The sequence below is a fragment of the Lutjanus erythropterus genome, chromosome 3 (assembly GCF_056507025.1).
Source record: "Lutjanus erythropterus isolate fLutEry1 chromosome 3, fLutEry1.hap2, whole genome shotgun sequence".
Lineage (NCBI taxonomy): Eukaryota > Metazoa > Chordata > Actinopteri > Lutjaniformes > Lutjanidae > Lutjanus > Lutjanus erythropterus.
Window position 1 is genome coordinate 32,120,444 of NC_139319.1, and position 12,792 is coordinate 32,133,235.

General features: G+C 38.2%; 1 protein-coding gene across 1 annotated transcript; it reads right to left on the minus strand.

Moving 5' to 3' along the window:
• Window positions 1-4,482: 4,482 nt before the first annotated feature.
• LOC146330322 (prostaglandin D2 receptor 2) lies at window positions 4,483-12,521 on the minus strand. The gene is made up of 2 exons (XM_084713691.1): window positions 12,402-12,521; window positions 4,483-6,717 (listed from the first exon to the last, which is right to left on the minus strand). Exon 2 carries the CDS (start codon window positions 6,708-6,710, stop codon window positions 5,379-5,381), a length of 1,332 nt encoding a protein of 443 aa, XP_084569817.1. The 5' UTR covers window positions 6,711-6,717; window positions 12,402-12,521; the 3' UTR covers window positions 4,483-5,378.
• Between the last annotated feature and the right edge of the window lie 271 nt (window positions 12,522-12,792).

Genomic DNA, 12,792 nt, shown 5'->3' on the forward strand with positions numbered 1-12,792 from the left:
ATATAAACCAGGTAAATATTGCAGTCATAACAGAGAAACATAGCTAAAAATATAGATAATTAAAAATATAAATTATAATAATATAATATTATAATATATATAGTCTCTTCAATTGAACTTGCATTATGGTATACATACATTTTTTTTGTGCACACGACTTTTGCCAAGTGCCAATTCATCTTCTTATCTTGTGTGTGTGTGTGTGTGTGTGCGTGACTGTACACTTCAGTCTATGATGTTTGAAAGAAAATCGCTGACATGCAATGTGCTCTAATTTTCTAGTCAGCATCTGTCACCTATAAGTACTTCAGCAGTGCATTAAACCCTTTTAAAGCAATGCTCACCAGCCGTCACTCCACATGCTCTCTCTCTTTCGCTCTTTCCTTATCTCTCATCCGTACCAACTGTTTTTCACAGCACATTATATAATCTCTCTGGCACTATCGTTTTCAACGTCTTACATTCTCAGTGTTCTCACCGTTCTCCTGCTGTTTCATTATCTTTATCATTATGTGTGTTTCCATCTTTTCTGTAGCTGAGCGCCAGTAAACCTCTAATCTTTTCCATTCATATCTCTTTAAAGGGATTTTATGAATTACATCAAGAAATATTAGAACTATTCAGCTGATTTATATATTTTTTGTTGGCTTTATCCTTGCTGCCTGGATTTTTCAAACCTTCGCCATCCACGCATTACTCCATCATTTAGGGACTATCAAAAAATTACTGAAGTGGAAATGAAGGTGAAGCTTAGGTTTGACTTTTCTTAATGGAACAGTCATTTTTATTTTGCCACCAAACCATGCATCAGACATGGAATTTTCAATTGTGAAATAAATAGCAGATATAACAAAATTCTAAAAAAAATGGTAAAAACCAAACAATCAAACAAACAAAACAAAAACAAAAACAAGTGTGTCATGCCTAACTTTAGTTACACTGTATACGAGCTAACTTTATAGGACACATTTAACTTTTTGTCCTTTATTGTAAAGGTTTGGATTACTGTTTTTAGAGGTAATGTGCAATCACTTATATCAAACACGATACAATGTATTCTGTGTTTCTCAGAACTGACATATTGGCAGTATAAACTACTAAAAGTTGCTCATGATGATCATTAGTACAGTGGAAACTTCTTATAGTGATCACGCCTGTCTGCGTCAAATTGATAACTATAGGTGGATGATGATTATAACTAGGACCCGACTGATACTGGAATTTTGGGTCCGATACTGATGTTATGAGTTAAAAAAAAAAAAAAAAGGTATGACACCAAAAATGACATTACGGCACTGAAACAGTAAACATTCACTGGTACTTTTAATAATAACAATAATAATAAAAAAAAAAACTAAATATAAAAAAACACAAATAAAACAACTTGATTTAAGAAAAAAAATCAAATATGTGTAAACTGCTGTCCATATAACAAAAATAAATACAAACAATCTGCATTGTGTTCTGTAAAAAAAATATATTCTACATATTTTGTGAATACAGATACAGACCAGATACATAAACTGGGTCAATATTGGGCTGATAATATTGTTTGGACAATATATTGGTCAGGCTCTATCACTAACACAGATCTGAGCAAATTTATGAACAAAATCTGAGATAAATAAACCTTTTGTGTGTGTATGTTTTGTGTATGTTTTATTTTGATTGTAAAGCAATTTCGCATTTCTTTCTTTAATTCTTCCCTTCTGTCTCTTTTTTCAGACCTGTTTCTTTATCACTTTGAGTTAACTGAATGTGTCTTTTAGTTTGCACCATCACTTAAAGGAGAAACGGCATTGCTGCACAGTCAAAAAGACATAAAGAGAAAAATAGATGAATACAGAGAGAGAGAAATGAGAGACAGTCCCAAAGCGAGGGAGAGAGGGAGCGAGATAATCTGCTGGAAGTGAATGGCTGAGAGGAAAGTGGAGCTTTGTATGTCAGTCTGGCCCGTTAGGTTTAATCCTGCTCTGTCTTTGTATACTGAATCTTCACTCTCTGATATTCTCTCCAAATTACAACTACCTCCACAGTAATCCCACCCACGCTGCTGTGGCCTACATTACACCTCAGCCTGTGTGTGTGTGTGTACGTCTGTCAAATCGAGTGCGGTGGAACCAGACAATTGTGACGGCTGAGGTGAGACAGTCAATCAAAACGGTTATCAGATATGATGAAATCCAATCACTCAGAAAGGTGGTCAGACGTTCAGCAGTTGAGGTTTAAAGTGCTCTTGGATTACAGGACCTGAAAAGCATAATCCTACTTTATCATTTCACGTCTGTTTATGTAATCAGTGTGATACTGCTCTCTGGTGGACAAAATATGCATAGCATCAATCCACAATCAAGAGCAACCCACGTTTTAGGTTTGTGAGTCCTTACAATTCTTTTTACTCGTGCTTGAAATAATACTTAATTTGGCACAGCAGAAATGTGTTTGCTTTCTTTCCTATCCATTTATTCACCACTCACATTTACATCTTGTGACCCTTTGGGATGTTGCCACATAGAGAAGGCTCAAACCTGGTATTAATGTGTTCTGGGTGATCAGATCATAAGTGGATAACTCAGTTCACACCTCTGTGGTGGAGTATAATTAATTGCAATATTATCAAAATCACAATATGGTCTAGTGCAATATCCAAATCACAAAATGAAAACCAAGTTGTAGTTTTTCGAAAAAGGAAAAATATTCGAGCAAACAGAATTATAATGAAGACCTGAAGTGCTGCTTAGATGCTCTGGTCTTAGAAACCTTGTTTTTCAGATTAAAGGAAATGTTTTTGGTACAGATGGCAGCAAATGTCACGTAAGGCAAAAATGATCACTCCTTCTAATTGTATCGCATATTGCAATCACAATTTCAGTCAAAACATCACAATATGACTTTTTGTGCAGCCCTGCGCTTTCTCTGACCGTGTGGATATCTGAGGATTTCACATCACAGATGAAGGAGAGAGGCATTAATAACAGAGTCAAAGAAAGTATACATCTTAGTTCACCGCAGAGCGTCTCGCCTACCTGCTCTGCACAGCAACACAATATTTTTCATAAAGCATCAACTTAATGTGTTACATTCAATGCCAAATTTACAAGAAGGCATGAAAGATTAAGAATTTGCTGTGTATGTTTCAGTTCCCCGCTCTGTGTGCATATAAAATGCAATTGTGTTTGAACTGGTGGCGAAACAATAGCCAATATGCTGAGACAAACAGGTATAATGTTTTTTATGGAAAGAAAGAAGGAACTTCATGTTGAGTATTTGTTTCTACTGTGTTCACAAACATCCACTGCTGGTGAGAGCGCCCATGTGTGATTTGCATTACAATCAACCAAATAACGTACAGGACGTCCATCAGTGTGGCCCAGGACAAATTGCGTACACACTGCTAGAAGAAGAATGTGGTCTCATCCAGCCCAGACCACTTCCGAATGTGGTCTGAGCGATTAGATCTAAAACGTGTCCTTGATGTGTTCACACCTGTACTCAGCTGTCTGCTTGTGATCAGAGCCCAGGATCCTTGTTTATACCAGGTCTGAAAAGGGCCTTAAAAGGAGCTCCGGTAAGAGTACATTTTTATCACTTCTTCTCCTATTTATATTTACAGTACACTCTTTTATTACTGAACTGATTAAAACAAACAAACCAGGCCAATAATTTCTCTCTGTAAAAAATGTATTACAAAATTTAATACCAAAGACAAACAAAAAGAAATGTAATTTATAGCAGTGAGAGAATCCATTCAATGCTGTGAAAAATATAAAATATTTCTTTAAAAAATCAAATGTGGACAAAAGACAAATATTGGGCTAGGTTCCTAGATGTAATACAACAATAATGACAATGCTAACATGATGATGTTTAGCAGGTAGGCAGGTGCATTTTGTTTTCCATGTTCACCATCTGCGTTTACATGTTAGCATTGGTTTTGTTGCTATTTTGTCCATAAAATAAAATAAAATAGAAATCGTGCACAATGGAAAGTTGAAGGAAAAGCTATCAATTCAGTATAAATCATCCTTTGTCTGTACCAAATTTAATGGATAATCCTTAACCCTCCAACTGAATAACTGTTGAGACATCTCACTTAAAACCATTAATATCAACCTCATGACTGGGAGAGGAGAAGGAGAAGTCAAGGCATCCACCAAGGTCAGTAAGGTTCACTCTCCGAGAACCATGAACAGCAGTGAGTTAAGCTAAATGACAATGTCAACATACTAACATGCTCATGTTTAGCAGGTATAATGCTTACTGTGTATAGTGTATAGTGTTTAGCATAGTATAGTCTGTTAGCATGCTAACATTTGCTAGCACTAAGCACAACATGTAACTGAGGCTGATAACAATGTCATGACCTTTGCAAACATGGGGCAAAATGGAATCTTGACTTGATGATATTACAAGATAAAGAGTAAGGGGAACACGTATAGGAAATCCCTAGTGGGACATTCCAAGACATTGGGTCTTGGAAAAATTATGATTTGACCCCAGCCAATATATCACTGTAAATACAACTAGCAGTTTTAATAATATAAAAATAATAATAATAATATATAATATACTTAAACTATACATTGAAAACATTGCTGGTCATAGACACTTAATAGCATGTTTAGCAGTTTCAAAAGATTGCAAAACCCTTTTGCCCTTTGCCTCAGCAAGTAGTTCAAACAAATGATTGGCCTATGTCAGACATTTCTTTACTTCTAATACTTAGTGCTATAGTTGCTCATCATTTATAATCATCATTTTTCTTGCTACATTGCATTACTGGTCACTTTTTATGTTAGGCAGCAGATATGTGACATCTATCAGCAGGCCAGAGACAGTGACATCAACCAGAGTTTGCAGGTGTTTGAATCTGAGTCAATGAGAGAAGCTGGCAACGCAATGCAGCATTCCTTAGAGTGTATTTGTGTAACTGTCCTGTCTGAAGCTGACATCAGAACCTCATCCTCGGGGAACATCAGTGTTACTACAATTCATCCTCTCCTCAGGAACATAAATGCCTCTACGGATTTCCATCCATCGGTTTTCATGGTATTTCAATGAAAATGTCAGTAAGTCATCACTGGGCATCACTGAAGTCAGTATGATGCATCTTCTGGTTTTCACAAATGTCATGGCAATCCAGTCAAAAATTGTTGAAAAGTGTTAAATCCATGCCACTAGCGTGGATGAACAGCTCTATCAAACTGTACTACTAATTCCTGGTCCACATGCTATTTCTGGTAGCTACAGTTTTTATGTAATAGGTCACAATGCGTCTACTGAATAAGGCCTACACTTACATTAAGACATAGCTGATAGGATCAAAGATAAATCACTTTCACAATTACCACTAAATCAAACAAAAAATCCAAGGACATCTAGCAGCCATGTTCTGTCTCAGTTTTTGATTCTTTTCTTGGGAAGGGGGCTGGACATGAATTCTTTGGTGACCCTGGCATTCCAAGGCTTATATCGTGACTGCTCTTCCGCCTCATATGTGCTTTTAGACTTCTTCCCGGCACCATCAGTAACCCACCTCGTTCCTCTACCAGGCCGACAAACACTGCTCCTACACTCTGACGTATTCTCTGACAGAAGTTTGGGCAGCTGAAGGCATACAGAATGGGGTTCAACACTGGATTCAAGAATGCAACGCTGGAGGCCAGGGGCAGCCCCACCTCCACCAGTTTGAGATTATCGGGCCAGTAATGGGCTGTCACTTCAATTATGCAGAAGATGTGATAGGGAGCCCAGCACAGTGCGAATGCTGCGATCACAAATGTCACCATCTTGGTGAAGCTCTGGGACAGCAGACTGGCCTGATTAGAAGTAGCAGGGGACAAGGTAGTTGGTGTATGGGATATAGATGGACCGGAGGCCAGAGGCTTGAGGAATATATTGTTTGTTTTTGTGGTTGTATGGGTATTTGTAGTTCCTGATGCCTCATTTTTGTTTGCCACAATAAGTGCATCATTGAGCCTGTTGGAACTCTGCGCTCTCCTCCTGCTCCTCTTCCTCAGGCTGACACCAATTTGGATATAGCTTCCTGCAATCACCAAAAGGGGGATCAGGAATGCCAGCAGCAACTTGGAGATAGCTGTTCCTGCCTGCCTCACTTCGCAGTCTGTCAGTAGAGTGGCATTAGACGAATACATGGCAAAATTATGATAGCACAATTTCTTCTTATCCACTTTTTCAGTCACTGTGCGGAAAAGGAAGTAAGGTAATGTATTAACTGCTGCCCACAGCCAACCCAGTGCACACACCTTCCATGCTCCAGCCACTGTCCGATGATTCTGGCTCCACACTGGCTTGGCTGCCATAAGGCAGCGATCCAGTGAAATGGCTGCCAACAGGAAGGCGGATACAAACATGTTCAAGAAGAAGATGGAAGCCTGTATTTTGCAAAGCGGGTTGCCGAGCTCCCAGCTATGTAAGGAGCCAAGGTAGAAGGTGAAGAGGGGCAATGTCAGAGTTGTCAGGAAGTCGGACATGGCCAGGTTGAGCACCCAGACAGAGGCCACAGTTCGGCGACGCAGGCGGAAGCCCACCACCCAGAGGATCAGGGCGTTCTCCAAAATCCCCAGGCAGGAGACCAGACCGTGGAAGCAAACTACCGCCATATTGACCTGTGTGTTGCTGTTGAAGCTGTCATTCCTCATGCGCTTTAGCACGGGACAGAGCTGTTCATCTGAGGTTAGATTTGACATCGGTGCTCTGAAAGAAAAGAGATGGGGTTAGGGTTGGGGGGGGGCACACATGCTTGTTCTAGTTTGAAAGCACCTTCTGGAGTAACTGTAGACATTTCTTGTCTACAGTAGGAAAGATTTTGGGCAATGATTTGTTAGCGTGATGGTGCTGATTAGGGTTTAATCCTGGGAAATCTAATCAAGACCATTTGCTGTTTCCCAGGAAATACAATGACGGGAAACGTTTTTAACACAGAACATATTAAAATATATTCAGAAAAAATGTAGGCCAACAGTTGATTGTCATAAAACATGCAGCACCTTATGGAATTGCGCCTTTATTGTCAGTAGTGTGGTAACACCTTTTTGCCCATCAAATTAATTCTGTTGCAGGCTGACCTCTTGTTATTGCACCAGTACTGTAGTTAATACGGTTGGCTCACTGAATTAATCTGGTGTAGGTAGCGTGCACTTGCAGCCTTGGCTTGCACCAGCGGAGCAGCCATAGAATACTTTGTTTAATACTTTAATAGAATTACTTAGAAAAGACCAAATGCTTGCTTTAATGAATTTCATTTATATAAGAAATTTACATTATTTAAATTTAAATAATGAAGATTTGTAAAATATCACTTTCATGAGGTTGTTATTCTCAGAAAACAAATCACAGACGATAAACTTGGCATTTCATAATTCTGGCAGTCATAGTCGAGCAGCAGATACAATGAAGTTCAAGCTGGATGTGAAAGTTATATTAATTCTAATATTAATGTTCTTTTACTTAATGATCAAATTAGTAATGATTAAATTCATTCATAATGATCAAAATAATACACACGCACATGCACGCACACACACACACACACATACACACACACACACACACACACACACACACACACACACACACACAAAAGTTTATTGCCTGGGATTCCTGGGAAAACTGGCTTTGTTTGTTTTTTCCCATGGGATAGAAAAAGTCTCATTTGTGGGAAAAGATGTTACTCCCTAGTGCTGATGTCAGAGATGATGATGATGTGTCCAGTAGACTTGCTCTTGCCTGTAGACAGCTGTTAAATCTCTATTGCTCAATTGCAAATCTACTTTGCTGCAGAGGAAACTGTAAAGAAAACCTCACGAGGTGCGCTCTTCTGGGGATATTCAACTATACAGTAACAACAACAACAATTACAAGAGCAACAAAGACAGTGATAGGACATTTCCTGCATCACATATTCATGTCCTTCCTAAAGCCTTTCAAGATGCATAATTAAACATTGACACTAAAAACACTACTATATATGGGTATACAGTTTTTCCTATTTTCATCATTCTCTACAAAATCAAATGAGAAAAAAAATCGACAGTATCCCTTTGATACAAACGACATGTCAAAGCCTGTTCCTGTGGTCTAACCACATACCAGCAGCAACGCGTGCTTAGTTAAGCAATCCAGGCGTGGAATGCTTGAGAAGGAGATACCAGCATGCCATTGTCAGGATGAGTGTTTATCTCTGTGTTTATCAATGTCTTTCTCATCAAGATAACCACTTCACATTATTTCTCTTGGGTGAAAATACCAGTTTAACAGAAAATGAAAGTAATGAAGGTACTCAAACCTCATTTTAAGAGGCTGACTTTCCACACCTTTTAAAGAATGGCAGTCTCATACAACACTCTTCCATGGAAACATTCTGGCATGAGGTGACGATGTAGTCATGTAACTGCAGTCGCTTTCTCATGTGCCACTAGGAGCTAAACCAAAGGTCAGTGTCCTGTGCCATCAAAAGAGCCACAAATAGTCAAAACAGTCTCTATTATATTCTCTATTTTCTCTGAAACATTTCACCAGGTATGGCAGTTGCAGACGTAGGCTATCATACACATTTCAGTTGACAAAACGTTTTAAAAAATTGTTTTGTTTTGCACCTATTTTGAAAATAACTCTTATTATTTTCAATATAATTCTTCATCAAAGCCACAGGGACCCATTGGAGAGGCAAAAGAGGGGAGCAGATGGTTGGTAGCCCCTGGGCTAGACCCTGTAACCTTGAGTCATGGAAACGGCTGCACTGGCTAGCTGGTAAGTCACCAGAACAATGAGAAGAATGACTTGCTTGGCTGCATGGTTGGCAGTGGCTGTATGTGACACAATTTTGCTGCAAGACCTGTTAAGTGAGGAAAAAGTTTGGAGCTCTAACACCGAGAGGCACAGCTTTAAAGAGCAAAACATATTCAGTGTTCAGCTAATGTAATAAAAATACTTTGCTCATCTCAGCTTACCCACTGAGAGGAAGCAGAAAAACAGTTACTTTTTGATGGACTCTGATAACAGTGTTAGGAAGTGTAACATATGGCAGAGAAGGACTAAGAGTAAGAGAGCTACAGTAGCTTCTTAACAGCACTAACATGAGCTAACATTATCTGAACTGATATGGAAATTTAGATCGATCGTTTAATTATCAGATGTTTAAAAAATATATTAAGGCAGATGCTATTAGCACCCAGATATCAGTTACTAAAATGCTATTTGCACCCAGGATGAACCAATGTGGCTATTTTCACCCACATGGCACAAACATGATCTTTTCCCTAAACTTAACAAAGTAGTTTTGTTACCTGAACCGACCCTGTGACTGAAAACTGAAAAATGTTCCCTATGTTGACTTTGTTACACTTTATAAGTAAACTAGGGGATCAAGTGAAAATAGCCCACTAGCTGGAGTGTGACTATTTTCACCTGGGTGCAGGTAGATACTCTGTTATATAAACAAAACAAACTCTACAACTAAATCAAGATGACCCATAAGATCCCAGTCATACAGAGCACTGTTTTTGCAGTCTTTTTCCAGTTGCTTCCGATGGGCAGAATGAGTTTTGTGCGTTGCTCATGTGCCCCAAGCAATTTGTGTGCCTTATGTCATCCATATTTTTCTCCAACTGTCTAATCAGATTATCAATTCAGAGACTAGCCTTCTGTGTGGACAAAGTTGACAGATACTTGGAAATAACAATTATGGAGGACAAACTTGTGGTGGCTGTTGTTGGATACGTGGGACCATGTGATTTTACCAACCATAGTTACCAGGATTTGAAGAGAAAACGGCAGCCTTGAAGCAAATGAGGGCAGGACTTGAGATTTGGGATAAGTTGTTTTCATTCATTTAAAGTGTAGCATACAGTTCACAGTTTGTGTTAAGCTAACGTTAGCTCGTTTTCAGCATCTCTCTGGCCAAGCAGGTCTGTGAATTCTCCTCTTCTTGAGGGTTTGACATAAACTTTCCCGTGTCCAGTGTAGTATTTGAAAACAGCCTCTCACCCTCAATCAGAGCTAAAACCCTCTTCCTATCTACTCTTTCTGCAGATGTTCATGTAGCTATCTATCTACTAACTAGGAAGTGAACTACTTCTAGCTAACCATAATACTCTTTAAAAAAAAAAAAAAAAACAGCTTCAAGAAAAAGGTCGCACAGAGTACCCCACTTTTTATAACCTCCCAGATGAGCTTTGTGTGATGGAGGCCTAAGAATTAGACATACTGTGAAGAAATTGAATTAAGCCTCACTGTGACATCCCATTGTTATATCCTATTTTATTAACTTCAGCGATTTAGATTGCCACTGCTCTCTCCCAGTGCTCTCCTCAATTGCAAATTCTGTTTTTTCTCCAAATACAGGTCATATTTTAGGCAACACAATAGTGTTAAAACAGTATAGTTCACTGGTTCAGTTAAGTTTAGTTATATAAGATATGGTGATAAAGAATTGGCAGACACGGAATATAGAACAGAAATTTGGCTATTCAAATGAAGTGGTACCACAGTAATCTAATACAGCCGTAACACGCTGAGTCACATGACCACATCCTGACTGCCTAGATGAGGTGAATCCAGCACCATGTCTGCACATGAACACAGACATATGAGCAAATGTATCCGTGACATAACACAACACCAACGTCACTCCTTTCCCCCTCAAGTGTAAATGGCATATATGGTCTAAAATCAGAGGGTGTTTTTGTGTGAATAGTTTTTAGCTGTGAATGTCTTGGTGTGACAGCTGCTTTTAAAACTGTAAAACTGAGAACTTGAATAATCACAATATGATTAACAGATTCTTGGAAATGCTGAACACACAGAACAGATGAATGATGGTCAAAGTGAGCCACTTAAAACCAAACTGTTGAACCTGCAAGGTTCTTATTAATACTTGATTTTCATAATTAAATATCCTTGAACACATCAGTTGCGTATTATGGCTCAGTGTGCAGACTTAAATGTAAACATTTGTAGAAGGGCACTTTAATTTAAGAGTTGGCATGGTGTCAAGCAATACAACTCGGCAGCACCACTGTGACCATAATGCTGAATCAACACCTCTTTAAAAAAGTTTCAACAGAAAACAATATAACCTTCATGAAGGTAGGATTTATTACAGCACTCATTTATTAGACTGCATGCTCTTTCGGGCAGGTGTGCCTGATAATAAACTGGTAAATGAATCCAAGCAAGTTAATGTAATGTAAGCAAATACTTCTTCTATCCTAAGTTGCTCATTATTATTCAGAAAAAGTCAGATCCAGGTAAATGTGACTGTTAAAAAAAACTGTCACATCTACCTTGATCAGTCACTAATTTAATGCACCGAGATTATTCCTTACTTGCATATCCATATCTTTTTTCTATTTTCAAAGCAAAACAGAATCTTTTGATTTACAAAACTTTTTTTTTTTTTTTTTCCAGTTTCTGATTTTCAGTATCCCCCAGTTAAAGTGGAGGTGATGGTGGGCTTCAGACAGTTCATGAAACTTATTTTAGTTAAAGAGAGAGAGAGATGAAAAGTACAGTATTATGATGTGGAAATATATTTCACAATTAACTATATGTCTATATTTAATCAGTTTAATACTTTGAAGGCACAATAATTGCATTGTGAATATTAGGTTAGACAATAAAATGTGTTTGATTTAACATGATTTCTGGTTTAACCACGCTCGCTTCTGGTGCTCCAGCTGAATAAACATGCTGAAACAGGTAATTTTGTTGGTTGTTTAGAAACAGATACAAAGAATGCCGTCTCTGTGCGCCTCTAATACATGCCCCAAAAATGTGTTATCTTGCACCGGTCTGTAAATTTCACAGCTTGTATTGTGAATTCCTGCAGATTAAATATCAGGTATACTTATCACTGCTGCCACACTACCAGGAGTGTGACATGTGGTGATAAGAAACCGTATCTTCCATGATCAATATCATCCTACATTAAAAGAAAATCAGAGAGCTGTTTATCTGTAGAGCTGCATGATAAATAAATCAATAACCCTGCCATGGATGATAATGACACTGAGCTTTGAATTAAATATAATAATAATAAAAAAAAACATATCTACTGGGGGTGTATTAGGCCAGTATGGAAAAAGTAGATCTACAACAACAAAACCTATTAACAACAAATGGAATTGTAAAATAATTCTAAAGAACAATGGTATAATGTATAGTGTAATAAAATGTACAGAATAAATATTAATAACTGCTTTAAAAAGTTAAGAAGTATATCAAAAACATAAAAGTCATCATAACAAGCACTGATGATTATAGCCTATAGCCATGATTCTTCAGATGCTGTGGACTTTCTGCCAACGTGACAGCAGCTACATTTTATCATCATAGTTCTGTGATCTGTGAACTCATTTAAAAATATTTGTAACACTCACCTAGACGTTAAGGTACTGTTGGCAGAGAAAGAAAGTCACAATCTTCAATCAAAATTCTTGTTCTGTCTTCCTCTTTGTGTTCCTGTCACAGACACTCATCTCCCCTGTTCTGTCACTTTCTAAAGCTTCGCTCACACACACCTCCCCATGCTCCGCCCTTTATGCTGATAGGATTCCTGATGAGCGTGTGAACATGGATGCAAATTTGCCTGTAATTTCAATTTACACGTCCATGAGAAGACAGGGGGCTGAGGAAAACTGCATATTAGAAAAAGAAAAAAAAAAAAACATCAAGGAACAGAAAAAACAATGAAATATGATACGTGTGATATGTCTCAGTCTGTCATACATGACTGAGTACGAAGCCAGGGCCGGACTTGTGTGAACTAGT